The sequence below is a fragment of the Chiloscyllium plagiosum genome, unplaced genomic scaffold (assembly GCF_037043375.1).
Source record: "Chiloscyllium plagiosum isolate Xiang-an unplaced genomic scaffold, Cpla_swu_hap1 HiC_scaffold_24, whole genome shotgun sequence".
Classification (NCBI taxonomy): domain Eukaryota; kingdom Metazoa; phylum Chordata; class Chondrichthyes; order Orectolobiformes; family Hemiscylliidae; genus Chiloscyllium; species Chiloscyllium plagiosum.
In genome coordinates, this window is record NW_028270162.1 from 55,253,020 (window position 1) to 55,277,650 (window position 24,631).

General features: G+C 43.5%; 1 protein-coding gene across 1 annotated transcript in view; it reads left to right on the forward strand.

The window, feature by feature from the left end:
* The window catches only part of LOC122562839 (radial spoke head 14 homolog), a 707,211-nt gene that overhangs the window by 653,318 nt on the left and 29,262 nt on the right, over window positions 1-24,631 (forward strand). Inside the window, exon 4 of the mRNA XM_043716094.2 lies at window positions 17,416-17,641. Coding sequence (XP_043572029.2) covers window positions 17,416-17,641 — 226 coding nt within the window. The remainder of the gene's footprint in view (window positions 1-17,415; window positions 17,642-24,631) is intronic.

Below are 24,631 nucleotides of genomic sequence, written 5' to 3' on the forward strand. Positions count from 1 at the left end.
TAAGGTGGGGGGGGGGGGTCCCAGGGAGATAGCAAGGAAAGAGATCGATCTGAGATGGGTACAGTTGAGAACAGAAGTGAGTCAAACAGTCAGGGCAGGCAGGGACAAGGTAGGACTAATAATTTCAATGCAAGGGGCCTAACAGGGAAGGCAGATGAACTCAGGGCATGGTTAGGAACATAGGACTGGGATATCATCGCAATTACAGAAACATGGCTCAGGGATGGACAGGATTGGCAGCTTAATGTTCCAGGATACAAATGCTACAGGAAGGATAGAAAGGGAGGCAAGAGAGGAGGGGGAGTGGCATTTTTGATAAGGGATAGCATTACAGCTGTGCTGAGGGAGGATATTCCTGGAAATACATCCAGGGAAGTTATTTGGGTGGAACTGAGAAATAAGAAAGGGATGATCACCTTATTGGGATTGTATTATAGACCTCCTAATTGTCAGAGGGAAATTGAGAAACAAACTTATAAGGCGATCTCAGCTATCTGTAAGAATAATAGTGTGGTTATGGTAGGGGATTTTAACTTTCCAAACATAGACTGGGACTGCCATAGTGTTAAAGGTTTAGATGGAAAGGAATTTGTTAAGTGTGTACAAGAAAATTTTCTGATTCAATATGTGGATGTACTTACGAGAGAAGGTGCAAAACTTGACCTACTGTTGGGAAATAAGGCAGGGCAGGTGACTGAGGTGTCAGTGGGGGAGCACTTTGGGGCCAGCGACCATAATTCTATTAGATTTAAAATAGTGATGGAAAAGGATAGACCAAATCTTAAAGTTGAAGTTCTAAATTGGAGAAAGGCCAATTTTGACGGTGTTAGGCAAGAGCTTTTGAAAGCTGATTGGGGGCAGATTTTTGCAGGTAAAGGGACAGCTGGAAAATGGGAAGCCTTCGGAAATGAGATAATGAGAATCCAGAGAAAGTATATTCCTATTAGGGTGAAAGGGAAGGCTGGTAAGTATAGGGAATGCTGGATGACTAAAGAAATTGAGGGTTTAGTTAAGAAAAAGAAGGAAGCATATGTAAGGTATAGACAGGATAGATTGAGTGAATCCTTAGAAGAGTATAAAGGCAGTAGGAGTATACTTAAGAGGGAAATCAGGAGGGCATAAAGGGGACATGAGATAGCTTTGACAAATAGAATTAAGGATAATCCAAAAGGTTTATACAAATACATTAAGGACAAAAGGGTAACTAGGGAGAGAGTAAGGCCCCTCAAAGATCAGCAAGCCGCAGAAAATGGGAGAGATACTAAACGAGTATTTTGCATCAGTATTTACTGTGGAAAAGAAATGGAAGATATATACTGTAGGAAAACAGACTGTAGGGACACCTTGCAAGATGTCCATATTACAGAGGAGGAAGTGCTGAATGTCTTGAAATGCATAAAGGTGGATAAATCCCCAGGACCTGATCAGATGTACCCTAGAACTCTGTGGGAAGCTAGAGAAGTGATTGCTGGGCCTCTTGCTGAGATATTTGTATCATCAATAGTCACAGGTGAGGTGCTGGAAGACTGGAGGTTGGCAAACGTGGTGCCACTCTTTAAGAAGGGTAATAAGGACAGGCCAGAGAACTATAGACCAGTGAGCCTGACGTCAGTGGTGGGTAAGTTGTTGGAGGGAATCCTGAGGGACAGGATGTACATTTATTTGGAAAGGCAAGGACTGATTCAGGATAGTCAACATGGCTTTGTGTGTGGGAAATCATGTCTCACAAACTTGATTGAGTTTTTTGAAGAAGTAACAAAGAGGATTGATAAGGGCAGAGAGTAGATGTGATCTATATGGACTTCAGTAAAGCGTTCGACAAGGTTCCCCATGGGAGACTGGTTAGCAAGGTTAGATCTCACGGAATACAGGGAGAACTAGCCATTTAGATACAGAACTGGCTCAAAGGTAGAAGACAGAGGGTGGTGGTGGAGGATTGTTTTTCTGACTGGAGGCCTGTGACCAGTGGAGTGCCACAAGGATTGGTGCTGGGTCCACTACTTTTTGTCATTTACATAATGATTTGGATGTGAGTATAAGAGGTACCGTTAGTAAGTTTGCAGATGACACCAAAATTGGAGGTGTAGTGGACAGCGAAGAGAGTTACCTCAGATTACAACAGGATCTTGATCAGATGGGCCAATGGGCTGAGAAGTGGCAGATGGAGTTTAATTCAGATAAATGCAAGGTGCTGCATTTTGGGAAAGCAAATCTTAGCAGGACTTATGCACTTAATGGTAAGGTCCTTGGGAGTGTTGCTGAACAAAGAGATCTTGGAGTGCAGGTTCATAGCTCCTTGAAAGTGGAGTTGCAGGTAGATAGGATAGTGAAGAAGATGTTTGGTATGCTTTCCTTTCTTGGTCAGAGTATTGAGTACAGGAGTTAGGAGGTCATGTTGCAGCTGTACAGGATATTGGTTCAGCCACTGTTGGAATATTGTGTGCAATTCTGGTCTCCTTCCTATCGGAAAGATGTTGTGAAACTTGAAATGGTTCAGAAAAGATTCACAAGGATGTTGCCACGGTTGGAGTATTTGTTCCATAGGGAGAGGTTGAATAGGCTGGGGCTGTTTTCCCTGGAGTGTCGGAGGCTGAGGGGTGACCTTATAGAGGTTTACAAAATTATGAGGGGCATGGATAGGATAAATAGACAAAGTCTTTTCCCTGGGGTTGGGGAGTCCAGAACTAGAGGGCATAGGTTTAAGGTGAGAGACCTAAGGGGCTACGTTTTCACACAGAGGGTGATACGAGTATGGAATGAGCTGCCAGAGGAAGTGGTGAAGGCTGGTACAATTGCAACATTTAAGAGGCATTTGGATGGTTTTATGAATAGGAAGGGTTTGTTGGGATATGGGCCGGGTGCTGGCAGGTGGGACTAGATTGCGTTGGGATATCTGGTCAGCATGGACAGGTTGGACCGAAGGGTCTGTTTCCAAGCTGTACATCTCTATGACTATGACTCTAAGAAAATACTAATCCTTTTTGTTTAAATAAATCAATTTATAGGTACAACACAGTAGACCATTTAGGCAGTTTGGCCAAGCCAGTTGTTATACAGGAACACTGCTGATACATGAAACAAACCATTCCCCTTTCAGATTCTGCATGCCTTCCTCCATTTGTTTCCAGGAAATTGTCTGTTACCATCCTACTTTGTAGTTATATGTTAGTCAAGGGAGTTCACCCACCCTCCTCACCCACAGTGATCAGATGAGACTCAAGTTTCTTTGTTCGCCAGTCTATTCAAGCATACACAAGCATGTATTTGAAGATAATATCCACTGAATGATGACACATTACAGTACGTCTAGATTAATTGTGCTTATCCAATCACATGACACAATCACATGGTCATGGTTGTTGGAGGTCAGTCAGATCAGCTCCAGGACATCTCTGCAGGAATTCCTCAGGGTAGTGTCCTAGGCCCAACCATCTTCAGCTGCTTCATCAATGACCTTCTCTCCAACTTAAGGTCAGAAGTGTGGATGTTTACCAATGATTTTGCAATGTTCAACACCATTTGCGACTGCACAGATACTGAAGCAGTCCATGTCCAAATGCAGCAAGATCTAGGCTTGGGCTGACAGGTGGCAAGTAACATTCATGACACACAAATGCAAAGCTATGACCATCACCAATAAGAGACAATCTAACCACTACCCCTTGACATTCAATGCTGTTACCATCACTGAATCCCCTACTGATAACATCCTTGGGGTTATCATTGACCAGAAACTCATCTGGACTCACCCCATCAATGCAGTAGCTAGAAGAACAAGTCAGAGGCTGGGAATACTGCAGTGAATAACACACCTCCTGACTCCCCAAAGCCTGTCCACCATCTACACGTCACAAGTCAGGAGTGTGGTGCAAAACTCCCCACTTGCCTGGATGGGGGCTGCTCCAACAACACTCAAGAAGCTTGACACCATCCAGGACAAAGCAGCTGCTTGATTGGCACCACATCCACAAGAATCCACTCTCTCCACCACCGACGCTCAATAGCAGCAGTGTGTACTGTCTACAAGATGCACTGCAGAAATTCACCAAAGATCCTCAGACAGCACCTTCCAAATTCACGACCATTTCCATCCAGAAGGACAAGGACAGCAGATACAGGGGAACACCACCACCTTGGAGTTCCCCTCCAAGATTCTCACCATCCTGATTTGAAAACATATCACTGTTCCTTCACTGTCGCTGGGTCAATATCCTGAAATGCCTTCCCTAATGGCATTGTGGGTTAATCCACAGGACGGGGACTGCAGCAGTTCAAGAAGGGAGCTCACCCCCACCTTCTCAAGGGCAATTAGGGCCAGGCAATAAATGCTGTTTAGCCAGCAGAGCCCACATCCCACAAATGAATTAAAACAAAAGTCATGATGCCTGTTATCCCATTTCTTAATCCCAGAGACAGGGTGTTAGGATACAAACAATCTAGTTTGTATCCACTATTCATGAATTCTTCATAGGGCACGTAACTACATTCTTGTGGTGCAGAGAACATGCTGGTTACAGTGTTTCTAACAGCCATGTTGTGTCTTCAACCCCTGTTATCCCTTATTGGAAAAACAATTTCAAACTTTGAAGTGGAGCCAATAATCGATGGCTGCTGTTTGGGCTCCCCTGTTCTGTGTGTGAGGCTGTGGACAGTGCTGCTGAAGACTGTCATGAGGGGTGAGCCTCCCTATCAGCAATTGGCACTGATAAAAATAACAGGGAAACAAGGTTGTCTCTCACCTTTCCTTGAAGCTGATTGGGAAATTATCAGCATTATCACCAGCAGACCATCTAACTATGGTGGGAGAACCATGTCTAGAGACAGCTGCATATTGTCTTGTACTACCAAGAATCACAGAACTGTTACAACACAGAAGGAGGCCTATTGTTCTGTTGTCTAGTGCTAATCTCGTGCTTCTTCTCCATGTACTGCATTGTATTTCTATCCAAATAACCATCCAATGCTCTTCTTGAAAGTCAATTGAGCCTGCTGCCACTACATTCCCAGGCAGTGCATTTTATACCCTAAAGATTCTGCTGTGAAAAAGGTTTTTCTCATATCGCCCTTGTTTTGTTTGCACATTAATTTGAATCTCTGCCGCCTTGTTCTTTTTTCTTTAACGAGCAGGAAAATGAGGCTGATCAGGAGCCAGATTCCTGACTGAACTGTTTCCCCAGCATCCACAACTTTCCTTGTTGAGAAGGCAGTTTAAAATGCCCAAAACTGCATCAGAGTGCTACAAATAATTTCACAAGGCACAAGGCCAAAGATGAAAGCCAGGGCCAAGGTCAGTACCGTAGCACAAAGAGCCCTTGGAAGATGAAAGGCTAAGTCCTCAGGCATCAGACTGCATGGCCAAATGTCTGGATTGTTGCTCAGAAATCTTGTTTGCTGAATTCTGCCATGGTTCTGACAAAATTTAATTAAAATTAAACTGTAGTTATCTAGCAATCTGCAAGAACGCAAATAAAAGAAGGTGTAACATCATGAAATCTCAGCTTCAAACATGGTTTGGTGTTTACACATCAAATAGACTGATGTTAGCAGAACCCAGCAAGTGGCAGGAATCTCAGCGGAATATTAGACTCTGAATTTTGCTGTACTATATGTTTAATTGTTGGCCTGGGTCAGAAAATCTGCAGTAACTGTGAACTTAAGAAATTGAAGCCATTATCACGAATCAACAGAAGTACAGCCACTTGCTACAAGGGATGCTGACATAAATATTTGCCAAATCATTAGTTTGATTCATCAGTGACTCAGAACAACTGTTTAATCAAATCACGCTCAGAGCTCTGCAAATAGTCATTTGTGAAATTACAAAGTCGAACAGCCCTTTCCAGTTAGGTCAGTGAGAAGCTCAAACCTAGGCACCAGTCTGGGCAAGAACCTTAACATCAGAACTCTGCTGAGAGCACATCACTGAGAATCTAAAGCTACATAAACCCAAGGCTCATCTTGCATAGCAGTTTCATTGTTACACTAATATTCTCAGAGGGAAAAGAATCACCAGAAGAGTTTGCTGTCCACCTCTCGGCTCCCAAAACCTGATGTTGTTCACTCACCTGGCCTTGAATTATTACCCAATATTCTTTTAATATTTTTTCCACACTGGCTCCCTGAGAGCTTATTTCACTTGTTCCTACCCTCTGTGTAAAATTGTTTAGTTGAGACTGTGATCCTCCTGAGTTGCCATGTTTGGACCCATAATCCTGGTCATAGCGTTTGTGGTAATCTCCATTACATTTTCAGATTATTGATTCCTCTAAGCACCTTAATCATGGGAATAGTGTCTTCATCCCATGCCTTTGCTTGTCCTGTTTAAAAAGCCCCATATGCTTCATCCTCTGACATCTTAAACTAAACAGTAATTCTGAATATGGTTGCTCTTTTTTGCAATGCCTCCAGGGTCTGGTACACTGAGGTGCCCAAAATTGTAGCTGGTACTTCAGATGTGGATGTATCACTACCTTCTACAGTCACATTAGTCAGGAATTGCCTTAGAGCTAATCTGACTTTATTATTACGATAACTTTGACCTAAGAACTGCATAAACATTGTGTTTGCATATAAATGGGTTTTCTGCCTGAACTCCAGTGAAATTGTGGCAGTGAAGCAGGAGAAACTCCAAGAGTCTTCCCTAGACATTGTTGGCTATGAGGAATTGTGCACTGGTCCTCTGTCTATACATCTGAATAAATGATTAGCTTCCTTTACCTTTCCCTGATGCTCATTGCTACTATATTGGTATCAATGATCTATCAACCAATGCCCTGCTACTGTTTGGTATTTTATTGCTCAGAGGCGGTGAATTTGAAATATTCACATTTTTCCCCTTCCCAGAATTCCTTAACTTCCCACCTCAATCCCGTCAATTGAAGTTGGTGTCACATACAAGTTTCGACAGTTTTGTCCTTTCCATGTTATTTTAAAAAAATTTCAAACAGGAGTGCTCTTCAATAGCAATCCACTTATCATCCCAAAGATGAAGGTGTTGCATCCATAGCCACCTTTTGTCTGCCCTGTCCTAGCCAACTTTCAATTCCTCTTACATTACAGTATCAAAAACTTGGCTGGGATCTAAATGTTCTATTATTATTCCCTGGGATATGGACTTTGTTGTCAAGACCGGTATTTATTGGCCATTACTAGTCATGTATTGCAAGGAGAATGTAACATAAAGGTAGGGATCTGAAACAAACAAAAACAGAAATTGCTGGTGAAACTCGCAGGTCTGGCAGCATCTGTGGGGAAACAACAGTGACCCTTCTTCAAAATTGATAGCATCTGGGAAAAGGTGGTATTCCATCACCAAACCATCATCTCCCAGACCATCCACAACCTCATCAGCTCAGGGGACCTCCCACCCACAAATTCCAACTGCAAGGGAACCCTGCACCGCCCGATTCTACCTCCTTCCCAAGATGCACAAGCCTGACCACCCCAGCGACCCATCGTCTCAGCCTGCTCCTACCCCACCGAACTCATCTCCACCTACCTCGATACTGTCCTATCACCCCTGTCCGGGAACTCCCCACATACGTTCGGTACACACCCTCCACCTCCTCCAAGACTTTCGTTTCCCTGGTCTCCAATGCTTCATCTTCACCATGGACATCCAATCCCTCTACATCTTCATCCACCATGACCAGGGCCTCCAAGCCCTCCACTTCTTCCTCTCCTGACGTCCCCACCAGTACCCTTCCACTGACACTTTCATTCATTTGTTTGAATTGGTCCTTACCCTCAACAATTTCTCCTTTAAATCCTCCCACTTCCTCCAGATGAAAAGTGTAGCCATAGGCACATGCATGGGCCCCAGCTAGGCCTGTCTCTTTGTCGGTTACATGGAACAGTCCATCTTCCGGAGTTACACCGGCACCATTCTCCAACTTTTCCTCCACTATATTGATGATTGCATCGGTGTCACACCTTGTGCTCCCATGAGGAGATTGAACAGTTCATCAACTTCACCAACATTCCACCCCAACCATAACTTCACCTGAAACCAAAAAAGAAAATGCTGGAAAATCTCAGCAGATCTTTACAGATGCCTGCTGAGATTTTCCAGCATTTTCTCTTTTGGTTTCAGATTCCAGCATCCACAGTAATTTGCTTTTATCCATAAATTCACCTGGACCATCTCGGATACCTCCTTCCCCTTCCTGGACCTCTCCATCTCCATCAACGGTGGCCAACTCAACAATCTTCTACAAACCACGGACTCCCACAACTACCTGGATTACACCTCCTCTCACCCTGCCTCCTGTAAAAATGCTATCCCTTATTCCCAATTCCAGCACATCCCGTCCACTTCCCGCACCTCTGCCCTCGAACCCCACCACTCCAATTACAACAAGGACAGAATCCCCCCAGTCCTCATCTTCCATCCCACCAACCTTCAGATACAGTGCATTATCCTCAGCTATTTCCGCAAACGGACCCCATCACCAGAGATATTTCCCTCCCCTCCGCTATCCACCCTCTGCAATTACCTCATCAGGTCCACGTCCCCCCAACCAGCAACCCTCCCCTCCTGGCACCTCCCCCTGTCACCGCAGGAATTACAAAACTTGTGTCTAGACCTCCCCCCTCACCTCCGATCAAAGGCCCCAAAGGAGCCTTCCACATCCATCAAAGTTTTACCTGCACTTCCATACATGTCATTTATTGTATCCGTTGCTCCCAGTGCGGTCTCCTCTACATTGGGGACACAGGACGCCTACTCACAGAGTGTTTCAGAGAACATCTCTGGGACACCCGCACCAACCAACCCCACCCACCCCATGGCCGAACACTTCAACTACCCCTCCAACTCTGCTAAGGTCCTGAGCCTCCTCCATCACCACTCCCTGACCACCCGACCCCTGGAGGAAGAATGCCTCATCTTCCGTCTCGAGACCCTTCAACCCCAGGTCACCAGTGTGGATTTCACCAGTTTCCTCATTTCCCTTCCCCCCACCTTACCCCAGTTCCAATCTTCCAGCTCAGCACCATACATATGACCCGTCCCATCTGTCCATCTTCGTTCCCACCTATCCGCCCCACCGTCTTCTCTGACCTATCACCATCACCCTCCACCTCCATCCACCTATTGCAATCTCAGCTACCTTCATCTGAGCCCCACCCCACCTCCCATTTATGTCTCCAACCTAAGGGTCCCAGCCTCATTCCTGATGAAGGGCTTTTGTCCAAAATGTCTATTCTCCTGCTCCTTGGATGCTGCCTGACCAGCACCACAGACTTGACTCTAATCTCTAGCATCTGCAGTCCTTACTTTCACAAAGATGGTATTATGTTGATGGTGGCAGGGAGAGGGAGTGGAGGTGAGCAGAGAGATGAAGAGGGAGCCCAGAGAGAGAGTGAGCAAAGGTGGACAGAGAGAGGCATTGTTGATAGTAAGTCGGGGAAAAAAAAGAAAAGGTAGACAGGTGATTATGGCAACTATGAAAAGTTGAAAATGGGTTGGCTGTATTGAAAGAAACCTAATTCATGACAAGGCCTGGGGTGTGGGGCTGGGTAACAGACATGGAGGGAAGTGTTCATGCTGTGAAATTGTTAAACTTGTGTTGAATCCTGAAAGCTATAAGATCCTCATGCAGAAGGTGAGGCGGTATTCCTCCAATGCTTTGAGCCTCACTGGAGCACTGCAGCAAGCCTGAGACAGAAATGCTGGCCACAATGGCGTGTCAAAGTGGCAGGCAGCTGGAGGGTAAGAAAAACACCAGGGAATTAGTGTAGAAAATGTGGGAGTCTATTCTAAAAGACATCAAAACAGACAACTTGAGAAGCATTAACATGATTAGACAAAACCAGTGTGGGTTAATGAAAAGGAAATCGTGCTTAATTAGTCTACTGGAGTTTTTTTTGAGGGTGTAACTGGTACATTCGATAAGGGAGAATCAGTGGATGTGGTGGATTCACAACATATAAATGACTTGGATAAGGGAACCAAATGTAATATTTCCAACTTTCCTGATGACAGAAAATATGTGGGATTGTGAGTTGTGAGGAAGATGCAAGGAGGCTTCAAGGTGGTTTAGATAAGTTTAGTTTGTGGGCAAGAATGCGGCAGATGCAGTATAACATGGTTAAATCAGAAGTTGTGCACTTCAGTGTGAAAAACACAAAGGCAGAGTATTATTAAAATGATTATATGTTGGAAGGTGTGAGTGTACAAAGGGATCTAGGTGTCCTTGTGCACCATTGACAATAAGTAGACAGGAAGATGCAGAAAGCAACCTCGGTGATACTGCACCTAGAGTAGTGTGGGTGATTTTGGTCTCCTTACCGAAGAAAGGATACACTTGCCAAGGAGGAGGTATGGAGGAGGTTCACTAGACAGACATCAGGAGTGGTAGAACTATTCTATGAGGAGAGATTGGTTCAACTGGGTCTCAATTCTTTAGAGTTCAGAAGGATGAAAGTACAAAATTCCAACAGGTATGGATAGACTAAATGTAGGGAGGATGTTTCCCCTGGGTGATCAGGAGACACAGTCTCAAGATACAGGATAGGCCACTTAAGACTGAAATGAGGGATAATTTCTTCAGTCAAATGATAATGAACCAGTGGAATTCTCGATCACAAAAAGCAATGGAAGCCATGTCACTGAATACACATAAGGGACAGGCAGTTTTTCTTGAGATATTAAAGGCACAAGGGCTATGGGCGAAAGCGTTGAGATACAAGACCAGCCATGATCATTTTGAATGGTGGAATAGGCTCAAAGGGCTGAATGGCCTACTCCTGCTTCCAGTCTCTGTGATTGTTTGTTTGAGAAAAGGTTGGACATTCTGTGCCTCGATGTGTTGGAGGTTGGAGCAAGGGGAGATGATCTTATTGAAACATGTAAGATCCTGAAGGAATTGACAGGGCAGATGCTGGAAATGTGCTTCCCCTCGATGGGGATACGAGAGTCAGAGGACTCAGGTTAAAACTAAAGCATCTCCAATTTATGATGCAGATGAGGAGGATAATTTCCCCTTCCCCAGCAAGTGGTAGAGGCTGAGTCATTTAATACTTTTCAGGCAGAGAAAGATAAATTGTGACCCAGACAGCCATCAGAGGTTCTGAAGGGTAGGCAGCAATCAGATCAGCCATGACCTTATCCAATGGTGGAGCATTCAAGGGTCCAAATGGTCCCCACTGCTCCCAATCTGTACATTCACTGCCCCTAGCTCAAAGTCAAAGAGCTCTCTCCCAAACAGCACTGTTGTATCTATTGTACCCAGACTGCAGTGGTTCCAGGAGGCAGCTCACCACCACCACGGTGGCACGGTGGTTAGCACTGCTGCCTCACAGCGCCAGAGACCCAGGTTCAATTCCCGCCTCAGGCGACTGACTGTGTGGAGTTTGCACATTCTCCCCGTGTCTGCGTGGGTTTCCTCCGGGTGCTCCGGTTTCCTCCCACAGTCACAAAGATGTGCAGGTCAGGTGAATTGACCATGCTAAATTGCCCATAGTATTAGGTAAGGGGTAAATGTAGGGGTATGGGTGGGTGGCGGGTCGGTGTGGACTTGTTGGGCCGAAGGGCCTGTTTCCTCACTGTAAGTAATCTAATCTAATCTAACACCTTCTCCAGGGCACTAATGAATCAGCAAGTCTTCGCCAAAACTGCCCTCATCTTGTGAATGAATAACTGCAATTGATAAGTAAAAAGAAAATAGTCTCTAATTGCTAACTGTTTATCTTTCAGAAATATTCACCAGAGAGGAAGGAATAAATTCACTGTCCAATTATTTTGATGAAATTGCATGCCATACAATTGTAGTATCAATGAATATTTAAAGAAGCGAGGAGGTGTACATCCTAAACTAAGCATGTAGTCGTGCTTTCAGGTCAATGCTTGAACCTGTGTTGTTTTATCACTTACACAAATGACCTGCCCACAAACCAAATGTAAACTTCTGAGCTTCACACCTAGTTCCCAAATAGGCAGCACAGCATGATCAAAGGATGCTGTTAAAGTAATTCAGAATATTTCAGATCTGTAAATGAATTGATCAGATAAATGCATGACAAATTTAGAACAAACAGGCACCAGCTATTAGTTGAAATATAGTGAAATATGTGATGAATAATGGAATGGAATTAGTACTGATAGTCTTTAAAAGGAATTGATTGTGAACACAGCATTTTCAAGTTTTGGATGATATGTAGAAGCAATTAAATAATGGTATGAATTTAGATTCATATAGGTTATCCTGACTATAGTTCAAACTAAAGGTTATTAGCGCAAAATATAAGATAGTCCCCAGCAAACAAGTCAGGACAAACTTTTTTACCAATCATTGCTTATGAACTAACTGCAATAAGCAGTAGTTGAGTCAGATGGTATAAGTGTATTCGAGGGAAATTTAACAAACAGGAGGGAAAATGGAATAGAAGAATATGTTGGTAGGATTGGTTGAAGACAAATGAGAGGAGGTTTATGTGGAGCATGAACACCAGCGTCAATCGTTTTGGCTGAACAGCCTTGTTTCTTTCTATGCTATAGATTGTAATACACCAATTTCAGTGTACTATAACCCCTCTTCCAAGATGACCTGTAAAACATAAGCACATTAAATGCCAGGCAACAGTTTCTTGGGTCATCCCTAATCTTTTAGTTCCTTCCATAAGTCTTTTTGAGCAAAGACTTGATGAGGATGAACAGACACAGATTTATACAAGAGACAGAGAGCAAACATCAAGATGAGTCCAAGATATTCAAGGGTAACACCATTATTTTATCAATGTGGGCGCATTCATATTTTAAGAGTTTGGGTTAAAATCTTGAATCTTGCTTTCTGTTCCTTCCCTTCCCCACTTGCTGGAGCACCAACAGTGTGGAAATGAAACCTCATTACTTCAAAATCAATTTCAAGAAGTGTTATTTTAATACTTCAAAGCAAAAATATTGTAGGTGACAAATTTTAGTGAAACTATGTTTTGTATGAATTCTACTGGTTCTAACAACAGTTTTCACTGGATCTCTCAGCTTTAAATCTAATAATGGGCAATAGAATGTTGTAATTCTTTTAAGATTTGAACTTTGTGTTTTTTCTCTTTTACTTACCTTTTTTGTGCTGAATGGGCCAACCTTTGCTGGGGTTCTGACCAGCTATAATCCTTCAGTATGTTGGGACTGTTACAACCCAGGCTGGAGAGGCCCACTTGTGCAAGTTATATATATATCTATATATATATATATATATAGGTGTTTGGATTTGGAACTAGTGACATGTGAATTGGTTTGTGTGTGAGAGTGAGTTTAATGACTAACGTCTCGGTATTTCTGGAGCCATGATTTGTTTTAAACCAGAAGGAGAACACAAGTTCTTGGAGTGATAATGGGAATTCGTTTGTATTATGAGGATTTTATGATTGGACTCAGTAAACAGTGAAAAATACTGGCCTGTTTTCAGTTCAGAAGAATTTTTTTTACTTGAGGGGAAAAAATGATAACTTAGAAAGCTTCTGGTTTTATTTCATATAAGTGTTGGTTGAAGTTAAATGTCAGAGCACAGTTTGTCCCAGCAAAGGGCGTTCATTCAGAACAGTTAGAAATAGATTACAAGTTGAAGGGTTTTCAGACTAAAATTATTTGATTAGAACTCTGAAGAGGTTATTTGAAGCTGAGAAAATCTAATCTCAATTGTGTAAATAATGAAAGAAGAGGCTATTAAATTCTCAAGACTGGGAATTGAAAGAAACAGTTATGTGAAACCTCTAATGTGATAGAGAAAGGAATTCTGTCTAGCGTTTCAGTACTGTAAAATTAATAATGTTGGGATAGATGGGATTATATTTTACCATACATTTTTAAATTGTTAAACTTGTACTATAGGTAAATAATTTGGTTTATTTTGCTTGATATTCACTTCTGTTTTATTGTTAAAACCAAATCTGAAACATTGTGTGTTTATGTTTCAGTGGAAGACCATCTCATTAAATAAAAAAGAACAAACTGTGATCTATCAAACCAGATTTCAGTTTGAAATCTGACTTGTCCAGTAAAGTCATCAACTTGTATTGTAATATTGGTTACAATATAAATGTAATTGTTTTATCCAGTAACCAATAACCAATTAATGCAGTATCGATATTAGATGTGGATTAAAAAGATCCATCAACCAGGTTTCTTTAATGAACAACGAAATCAGTGATTTATTGTGAAAACAGGACCTCTTTGGCAAAGATATAAAGCTTTTAAACACACATCTGGAAGTGTTATGGTATAAATATTTACCATTCTAAACAACACTCTCTCCTTCAACATACACAGCAATTAAAACCAAAAATAATTCTCTGGAGGGATTAACTTCACAAAAACAGCATAATGATCAACAATTGTTAGTTCATGAAGAAAACAAGATTATGATATGAAATGTTCAAAGTGGCTTTTGATTGGAATCTTTGAGTATGTAGATGGATGGGTCACTAAATGCAAGCAGTTGTCACAGGGATTTTTAAAGGCAGTTCACTCAAAACATCCAGACTAACTCTTTTGGCAGCTTTTCAGGGCAACAGCTGGATCCGTTTTTCATAAATCACATTGGATCCACCAAAAGAGTTTTCTCAGCAAGGCAATGGATGAACTGAGTAACTTTTTCTCTCTTGTCAGATTGTACACAGCTGAACTCCAAATTAAATCTGAAACAAGGCCATAACCCCAGGCACGAGATTTTCAGTTAATAAGTCTAAGGAATTAGCTTAAGCGCTGTGATGTCCAAGAAGTATCATTAAAAACATTGCCCAGCTTCCTGTCCAATAAAGAAAAAAACAACCTGGAAAAATGTTAAGCACCCTCATAACATCACCATAATCTTTTCAGTTAAAGACTGTGCCACTGTCAAGGTCTGGGAGGGAAGAAGCAACTTCTTTAGTGGCCAGTCTCTGACCTGAGTGAGTGCCCCCTCCAATCCCTGATACCAACTACATCTGCTGTTGATGTTACCATTGGAGAGTTTACCCTTCTGACACTAGAATCCTGGCTGCCCTGCCCCTGCAGAGTCATATCATTTACCATGTTTTGCAACAAATGAGCAGTAGGCCATTCAGCCTCTTGAACCCTGCTCTGCCATTCTAGATAATGGCTGATCACCTGAATCAGTGCCATATTACTGTGCTGGCCACATGTCCTTTGATGTTGTTAGTAGCTAGATATCTATCAATTTCTGTCTTGAACTGACTTAATGACTGAACTTTCACAACCCCTGGGATAGAAAATTCCAAATGTCCACTGCCCGCTGAGTGAAGAAGTTGTCTCAACATGAAGGCACACTCTTCCACTCTTTACAGAGCTGATAATGGCCATCATTATCAATGGTGCAACAGACGCTGCAGAGTTTCTGGCCTTCTGATTGGACTGAGTTGCTGGTTCTATGGTCAGACACAGCTTTCCAACCTCTGATTGGTCCAAACTGCTTCTGTGAGGCAGGCCAACTTCCTCAATTGGGCAGTGGTCCCAGTCTTTTAAATGGCCTCAAATTCTGGCATCTATTCAAGAGGGAATGGGGCCTGTGTTAAATTCTGGAGCTAGGACTTCATCAGACTTCATTTCACCCTGTTCCTTTTGCAGCTTTAATGCAGGTGATACACCAGTACAGAGGCTTTCAGAAAATAACTTGATTATGCAAAAGTGACCGTGATATGAGCGTGCAGACCCAATTGCGCATTCTACTTGGAGGAATGTCACCTTAACTAAACTTTGGCATTTGTTTACAGAACCAGATTTATCTTGTGAACAGATTAATGTGGCCATAAGGAATCTTTGTAAGTTACAAAAGTGAATCAAATTGAAATTAGTTAAAAATCACACAACACCAGGTTATAGACCAATAGGTTTATTGGGAAGCACTAGCTTTCGGAGTGCTGCTCCTTCATCAGGTAGCTGTGATGACCTGATCAACCACCTGATGAAGGAGCGATGCTCCGAAAGCTAGTGTTTCCAAATAAACCTGTTGGGCTATAACCTTGTGTTGTGTGATTTTTGACTTTCAAGAGTTAAAAATCAACTAGGCAAAAGTAAGGATCATTCCTGATGAAGGGCTTTTGCCCAAAACGTGATTCTCCTGCTCCTCGGATGCTGCCTGACCTGCTGTGCTTTTCCACCACTGCACTCTTGACTCTAATCTCCAGCATCTGCAGTCCTCACTTTCGCCTGGTTGGTTTATAACTTTGTCCACCCCAGTTCAACACCGACATCTCTAAATAAATTGAAATTAGGCATTAATTAAACATTACTTTTTACGTGTTTAACTGGGCTTTTATCTTTTTTTTCTGTAAAACTAACATTCATTCATTCAGAAAGTTAATTTATTTTTAAATTTTCTTCCGTGAGTGACTTCACATTTGATCCAATAGTGATTCACGCATGGGTCTAAGTCCACATGCAGGGTCTTGCAGTATTCCCTTTGTCTTGTTGTGAACTTAAGCAATGACTCAAGCTATTTATCCACAAAACCTGTCACAATGGAATTCCCAGAGATAGGAACATTGGGGAATACTTGGGGCTCTAATGGTAATGTCCTTACCTCTGAATCAAGCGGCCTGGTTTCAAGTCCTACCTGCACTGTCTAACATATCTCTTATTAGAAAATATCCAGGAGACAATATTCTACAGGAGTTGTCTGGCAAAAGTTGGAAGAATACATGAGGCAGTTGTCAACTTTTTGTTTCTTGTCCAGAAAGTGAATGACCAGCAATTAAAGTCTGTGGGAAGGTAACAAGCCCATTCCCTCCTGAAAATCTAAGAACCCCTCAATACAATTTCAGCCACACATGCAGTGCACAATCTGCCCAGTCTGCCAGGCTTTGAGCAGCCCTCACCGAAGTTTATTTTGGTGAATACAGGGGAACAAGAGTCTGCCTCCTGGGTCCCTTACAGGGTTCAGCACAGTGGCTCTGTCTTGATTTGTTCAACAGAACATCTCTGAGTCGCACTGGTAACCAAGAAATGAAGGAACCTTCCACTTTCACTCTAGTCAGGTAAATAAACACTCAACACAACATCCTTGCTGCTGAGGCCCTTTGTTGAAATTTCTGATCACCTTTGCTGTCTGACGTTGCTTTCCATGCACTTTGTATTGTTAATGATAATGTAAAGATATTAGAACTCAGTGTATTTATCCAGAAAGTTTCCAGCTGCCCCACTCAGGCCCCTCTGGGTCTTCCATTCTTCAGAATGCTCTCGTTTCTGCTGCTTTGCTGTACAACTGAATTTCCAAAAAGTCCAGGTATCCTGGCCACACCAATATTAAGGCCCATTCTTACTGCAGGGATCACAGGACAGTGGTCAGGAGCTTGATCTCATCCCGATTACCCTCTGCCCTATTAGGCAGTGCTGTGCAAGTTGGATTCCAATCTTCCTTACAGAACTGATTACAATGTCTGATAAATACATGCCTCAACCTCCTGCTCCTCCTCCAGGTGCTACTGCCATCGTATACGCCGGCCTGATTCCTGACCTGATTATGAAGCTGCGCACAGAGCTGGACGAGATTCAGGAGCTGATATTGAAGACGCTACACTTCTGTTTGCTTGTGGACACTAAGCATGCACTGCACGCTGAGGGCATATCAGTGCTGAAGACCAAGCTCAAACACAGTTCTGCTGTCATCAGGAGTCTGGCTGCACAAGCTCTCATAGACATCAGGTAACATCCAAGCATTCTGCATTGATGTATTAGCATATAAATGGACATCAGTCAAAACTCAACTATATACAATGTTGCACTGGTCCTAATTTTAATCTAACCTGTCTGGTGGAAATTATAGGATCAGACAGTGTGTACATTATTACCTCATCTAACAAGTCACTATTGAAGTCATTAGCAAGTAATCTGTTTGTTGGAGGGCAGGGAGGGGAGAGAAGGTGGTGATATGAATTGAAGGTCACCAGCTGGATAGGTTAACATTACTGCCATAGAAGGTAACCATTTGGAAAGAGACCAATTGGTTCATCCTATCTGTCTCTGCTTTCGGAAGGAACTCATTCAGCGCCATGGTTTGTCTTTTCCCAACTTTCCAGGGCCATGACTGGATGCATGACCATGACCCTTTATCTAAGTCAACAACACCTCGGCTCTCATTGTTTCTGTTGCTCCCAGTTGTCCTCTCTATCCCCTCCCTGCAGCTATTGAATGAAAGTTTCTCTGGAAATTTTACTTTAACCTTGTGCTTTTATCATTAGTGCATATATATCTGGGCAGTAACTTGGACACATTGTGTTCCTTGTTGAAAACTTCAACACCAACCTGAAGCTCCAAGAAATACCTTCCGCCTGTCTCACTTGAATAATCAGTTTCCTCAGAATTAAATTGGTGTTGTTTAACTGGAAAATAAATAAGGTTTAAAATGAATTAAATATAGTGTTGGAAGTACTAACAAATTTCAATAGATCAAATTAATTCTCATACCAAGGCTGTTAAATCCCAGACCGGGGTGATTATTGTCTATTTTATGGTTGGAATAAAAAGCATTGAGCAACTCACCCGTCAGTGAGGAATCTTCCTATCTCCCAGATGTAATTGCTCAAATTTGATTTGTGTTTTCTCTGTCATTTTTTCTAAATCTCCAAAGCCTATTGCAACTCTTGCTCCATGTTAGAATATGTCAAAGTTTAGACTAGTTCTGTTTGATCAAAACTCCAAGTGAATTTTGCTTTAAGGTTTCAGTGGGGTGGGATTTTGTGATATATTTCTCTGACTGGGATCACTCTCTTCTTCAAACTGCTTCCCTCTCCATTTCCCATGGTTTAATGTGATCTGTGAAATAAAAGTCTTTGATTAAGCATTTGGTCAGCCCTACTAATATCTGTCTTGGCTAGCATCGAACATAGAACATTGCAGTGCAGCACAGGCCCTTCAGCCCTTGATGTTGTACCAACCTGTGGAACCAATCTGAAGCGCATCTAACCTACACTATTCCATTCTCGTCCATATGCCTATCCAATGACCACTAAAATACCCTTAAAGTTGGCGAGTCTACTACTGTTTCAGGCAATGCATTCTACACCCCTACTACTCTCTGAGTAAAGAAACTACCTCTGACATCTGTCCTATATCTATCACCCCTCAATTTAAAGCTATAACCCCTTGTGCTAGCCATCACTATCCAAGGAAAAAGGCTCTCACTGCCCACCCCATCTAACCCTCTGATTATATTTTATGTCTCAATTAAGTCACCTCTCAACCCTCTGTCTAACAAAAACCCTCAGCCTTTCTTTATCTGACCTTCTGTCTATTATTTTTAATTACACTCCGGAAAGTATCCTTTAAGGGAGCTGTGTAAGGCTTAGAGTTTATTCTGATTGTTCTTGCTGAGTCTTTTATCAAGGGCTCCTACCTCAAATGCTGCCTTACTGGAGGGCTTATTTCTGAGCAATTTGCCAAACATTCGGTGATGAAGCTGAGTTGTATGCACAGATTACTAAAGCCAGATACTGGTGTTAATGTGGCAGTTTTGACAGGAAGTCACAGAATGCCCACCTGAAACCATTAAACTATCACCTACTAACACAACAGAGCACCTTCAGAACAGAAGGTGTAAAAATGAGGAAACAAATATATTCATCGAACAATCGTGGAGGTAAGCACGAAATTAGACAGACCTATGCTGAAAGGTTTAATATCCTTCAATGTACTACTCTTAATACGTTCAAAATTATTCCTTACTATATTAAAATGGTGCAGAAATGAACACTAGCTGAACACATTAACCTGTGTGTTACCAGAGATAATTAATCCCTCAGTATTAGTGTGTTTTATATTAAATTAATTATGACTGAATTATCTTAACCTTGATAGATTTAGAATATTAAGTGGAATATGTTATGAAGAAATGAGTTTGAAATTCTATTAGTTATGAAGATTTTTTCACTTTTGGGGGAGAGCAGGACTAGAAGCCTTAAATATAAGACAGTAATTATCATTCCAATAGAGAATTCTGGAGAAAGTGAACCAGAGAGTGGTTAAAATGTGGAGGTTGGATCAAATGCGGTCATTGAGGTACATTGAAGAGATGTATTAAGGAGAAACTAGATGCTGTAAATTGGAGGATATGCAGGTCTCATAAGATGAAGTAGAAAGGAAAAGTGTTGTGTGGAGCATAAAAACCTTGCATACTTAAAACTTAAAGCTGTGGTAGTCCTACTAGACCATGGGGCTGTTCTCCCATTAGACAATGATAATCGGTAGTGGTTTTAACCTGAGGGTCTCCACACTAATTGGGGCTGTTAATCTGGTCCAATCAGGGAGCCCTGGCTGACAAACGTAAACAGGAGTGTCAGAGGTTCTGGCAGTCTGAGAGCTGGCTCTGAAGAGGCAGTACGATGTGGCCAGGATGCAGCTTCCAGGTAAAGTGAAGGCTTTGATAATGCTTAGTGAAGGGTAAGAGGTGTTTGGCCCCTCTCAGTGAATAGGTCAGACCTGTAACCACCTCCGCACCTCCACCCCCACTCTCCACTAAAGTATCCAGGGTATTGTCAGTGAACATCAGAACATGATGTCTCCCTGTTCCCCATCATTCACTCTTCCTCCTGTTCAAACTCTCTTCCCACAAAGTCACAGCCAGGTCACACCTCCCCCGTGAATGATGGTGGCTTGCTGCCTTCTGAGCTGTGCACTCACTCGACATCATGTTGAACACTGGCTGCATACCTGCATTGCACAGAACAGGAGGCAGCAGGAAGCTGTCAAAGGCAGCATGGCACAGCTTCATGCTTCCATTGCTGCATGAGCAACTTCTATCGATAGGCCTGAAGCTCAGCTTGCCACAAGGGTGGCTGTAGATGCCACTGTTCAAAGGGGCATCCAGGGCATTGCAGCAAACCATCACTTCTCCAGCTGAGTATTTGAAATGTTTTAGAGCTGCCCTTGCATTGGGTTAAAAAAAACCGTAAAAGAAAATCAGGAATATCTGGAAATGACCACCTAGTCATAACAGTCCTTCATTCTGAAGTACATGAGACCAGTCTTCAGCATTTCCAAGTTTGCCTGGTTTTTCTGCCTGGGCTGACAGAATGGCAGTGCCTCCCTCTCTCAGGTTGACAATGTTCTTGCTCTCACCCATATCACCCAGTCCCTCAATGCTATTGGTGACAACCATCCACATGGTGCAATGAGATGACGCAGCGTGAGCTGCTGGAGACCACCCTCCCAGCCTGTCCGCTGTCTCCTTTGTTTAGGGTCCTGCAGCCAGTGGGGTAGCGCTGCACTAGGGGTACCAGGCCTGAGAAGAAAACACAGGCTGTAAGGAAGTGCACAGTGATGACTGGTTAACGTTACTAAGCAATGGCAGGTGATTTTGTTGTCTGTGAATTTGGTTTGGAATGTTTATTTTGTGTTAACGTTGATGTTTGTATTGTGACCAGGTGGATATCATTCTGGTCACTGACATAGGGAAGATGAACTGTGAGGCTGATGGTGAATGGGGAGCAACTGTTGCATTGCTGGAGATTGGAGTCAGATGAGTAGTTCATGGACAACCTGGCCAGAAAGGGGTCCTGTTTGTTACCTCCACCCCTCCTTGGTTTGTCTCTGTTTCCAACTCCTACACGTTAGCTGGTCCATCACTGTCTACTAGCCTGGCAGGTTTGTGTACCTGAACACTTACTGCTGAGTAATTCAGGGCTCCCCCTGAGCAGTCCAGGCAGCTGAAGTGTTCAATGACCACAGCGATGGGTTTGCTCTCTTACATTTGCAGTACAGCTTTCATTGTTGGCATGCTGCACCTATGTGCATTGGCTGTGGAACTGAGCTATATAGTTAGCAAATAGCCATTGTTGCCCAGTAGCCACCCTCTGTTTCATTGCAGTGGTACAAATGTAGGTGCCACAACAGACTGCTGCAAAATGAAGGTACAGTAACCACTGCCAAAGCATTGGACATAGACCTGCAATGTTATGCTGCACAATGCCACACAGCCGCTGGATGTAGAGGGAAAGCAATTTGGCTGTTTTGTGAAATGTTTCCCTTCCAGCCCTGGATGCATGTACATCCTCTTTGGACAACAGAACAAAGGAGTTTGAATTGAAGTGTCACAGAGGGAGAACAAGCATTTGGAAGATGGAGCAAGGAGATGGAGGGTTTCAGTGGGAGGCTATGTCTGTTGAGGGCATTCAGCAGTTAGAGGCAATAAAACTGCTGGTATCTGAAATATACAGGCAGGAGGCTGGAAAAACACAGCAGGCCAGGCAGCATCAGGAGGGGGAGAAGACAATGTTTCAGGTGTAACCCTTCTTCAGGACTGGGGTTGGAGGGGAGGGGAGCTGCAGATAAAGGGGGAGGCGGGGGCAGGATGGTGAAGTGGAAAGACAGGTAGAGGGTATGACCTGGTTGGTCAATGGGAGGAATGAATCCGGTTGGTGGCAGGGAGCAGTGGAAGGGAGGGGGAGGGGCTGGGAAGGGAGTCAGGGGATGGGTAGGGAGGTTATTTGAAATTGCAGAACTCAATGTTGAGTCCTCTGGGCTGTAGACTGCCCAGGCGGAGGATGGGGTGTTGTCCCTTCAATTTGCGATTTGGTTCGTTGTGGTAATGAAGGAGACCAAGGATGGTGATGTCAGAAAGGGAGTGGTTGGGGGAATTGAAATGGGTGGTGACTGAGGTCCGGACCCTGAGTTTACGTTCAGTTTCCCCAATGTAGAGAAGACCACATCGGGAGCACCTGATGCAGTAAACTTAGTTTGGAAGGGAGGCAGGTGAACCTCTGTTTCACCTGGAAGGACTGCTTGGGGGCCCTGGATGGAGATGAGGGGGGTGGGGGGAGGGGGGGTGGCGGTCTTGCATCTTTTCTGGTTGCAAGGGAAGGTCCCTGGGGGTGCAGGGGGGCTTGGGGGGGAGAGTGGCACCATCCAAGTACTGTCAAAGGTAACAGTTCTTGCGGAAAGCAGAGAGGGTTGGGGCGGGGAAGATGTTCTTAGTGGTGGGATCCTGTTGGAGTTGGCATAAGTGTTTAAGGGTGATGCATTCAATGTGGAGACTGGTGGGGTAGAATTAGAGGTAAAGGGGGTTCTGTCTTTATTGCGTTGGGCAGGGGAGTTTAGAGCAGTGGAGCGGGGAATGGAGGTTGTGTGGCAGAGGGCTGTCGGGATCACAGTGAGAGGAAAAGCACCTTGTTCAAAATAGGTAGACATCTGGGATGCTTGGGAGTGGGATGTCTCCTCGTAGAAGTAGATGTGACAGAGGAGGTGGAATTGGGAGAATGAGATGGAGTTCTTGCACAATACTGGGGAGGAGGAGGTGTAGTCTAGGTAGGTATGAGAGTCTGTACGTTTGTAGTAAATGTCTGTCTGGAGACTGTCACTGGAGATGGAAATGGTGAGGTCAAGAAAGGGGAGGGAGGTGTCCAAAATGGACCAAGTGAATTTGAGGATGGGGTGGAAGTTGTGGGCAAAGTCGATGAACTGCTCCAGTTCAGTCTGGGTGCAGGACGCTGCACCGATGCAGTCATCGATGTAACAGCAGAAGAGTTGGGGCACAGTGCCTGTGTAGGTTATTTTTCCTGAACCTCATTGCGAGAAATATGCACTTTTATCAGGATGTCCTCACTGAACTCTACCACCACTGGCCTCAAGGCAGAGTGTCGACAGCATTGCCAATGACAATGAGAGGGACTTCCAGGTTGGAGCAAATGATACTTGCAGCATCTCCCAGTTGGCTATCCACTGTTGTGTGAGGGAGGTCTTTGCCTTGGGCTGATAAAGGGATAGTTTGACTTTTAAATGGCACTACTGTGGTCTGTGTTCATTCGAACAGTGACTTTTTATTTACAGGTGTTATACACATAGAGGTTCAGTTCTATACAAGCTCAATGTCTGCTGTCTGAGATCACTCTTCAGTCCTTCAGTGTGGCACAGTGACTCTGTGGTTAGCACTGCTGCCTCACAGCTGCAGAGAGTTGGGTTTGATTCAGGAGTAGGGGGAGTGCAACTATCCGTGTGGAGTTTGCACATTCTCCCTGTGTCTGCATGGGTTTCCTCCCACAGTCCATAAATATGCAGGTTAGGTGGATTGGCCATGGGAAATACAGGTTTCAGGGATAGAGGAAGGGGGTTGAGTCTGGTTGGGATGCTCTTCAGAGGGGTTGGTGCGACTTGATTGGCAGAATGGCCTGCTTCTACACTTTAGGGAGTATATGAAGTAAATGGGCAGCGTGTGTCATACGATAAGTTCAGGTGATGAAGCTGTTGTGGTTGAATAGTTGCCAGTGTATGCATATTGTAAGTTATGGAGTGAGATTTACATAATTGCTCAGAATGTGGGGTTGGAGTAATTCATGGATGTTGGGATTGAGTCCTGATTGAGGTTGTTGGTATGTAAGTGGGGTTGCAGTGATTTGAGCTGTGGGCAGTGCAGTTGGGAGACTATGCTCAGATGACTTTGACAAACCATGTGAAAACATTGAACTTTGTCTTTCACTACATCCACTTTTGAGGAACAACATATCTGATGCCTAATTCTATGGTTCCGAAGGAGTTAATTATAGAGTCATAGAGTCATCGAGATGTACAGCACGGAAACAGACCCTCTGGTCTAACCCGTCCATGCCGACCAGATACCCCAACCCAATCTGGTCCCACCTGCCAGCACCCGGCCCATATCCCTCCAAACCCTTCCTATTCATATACCCATCCAAATGCCTTTTA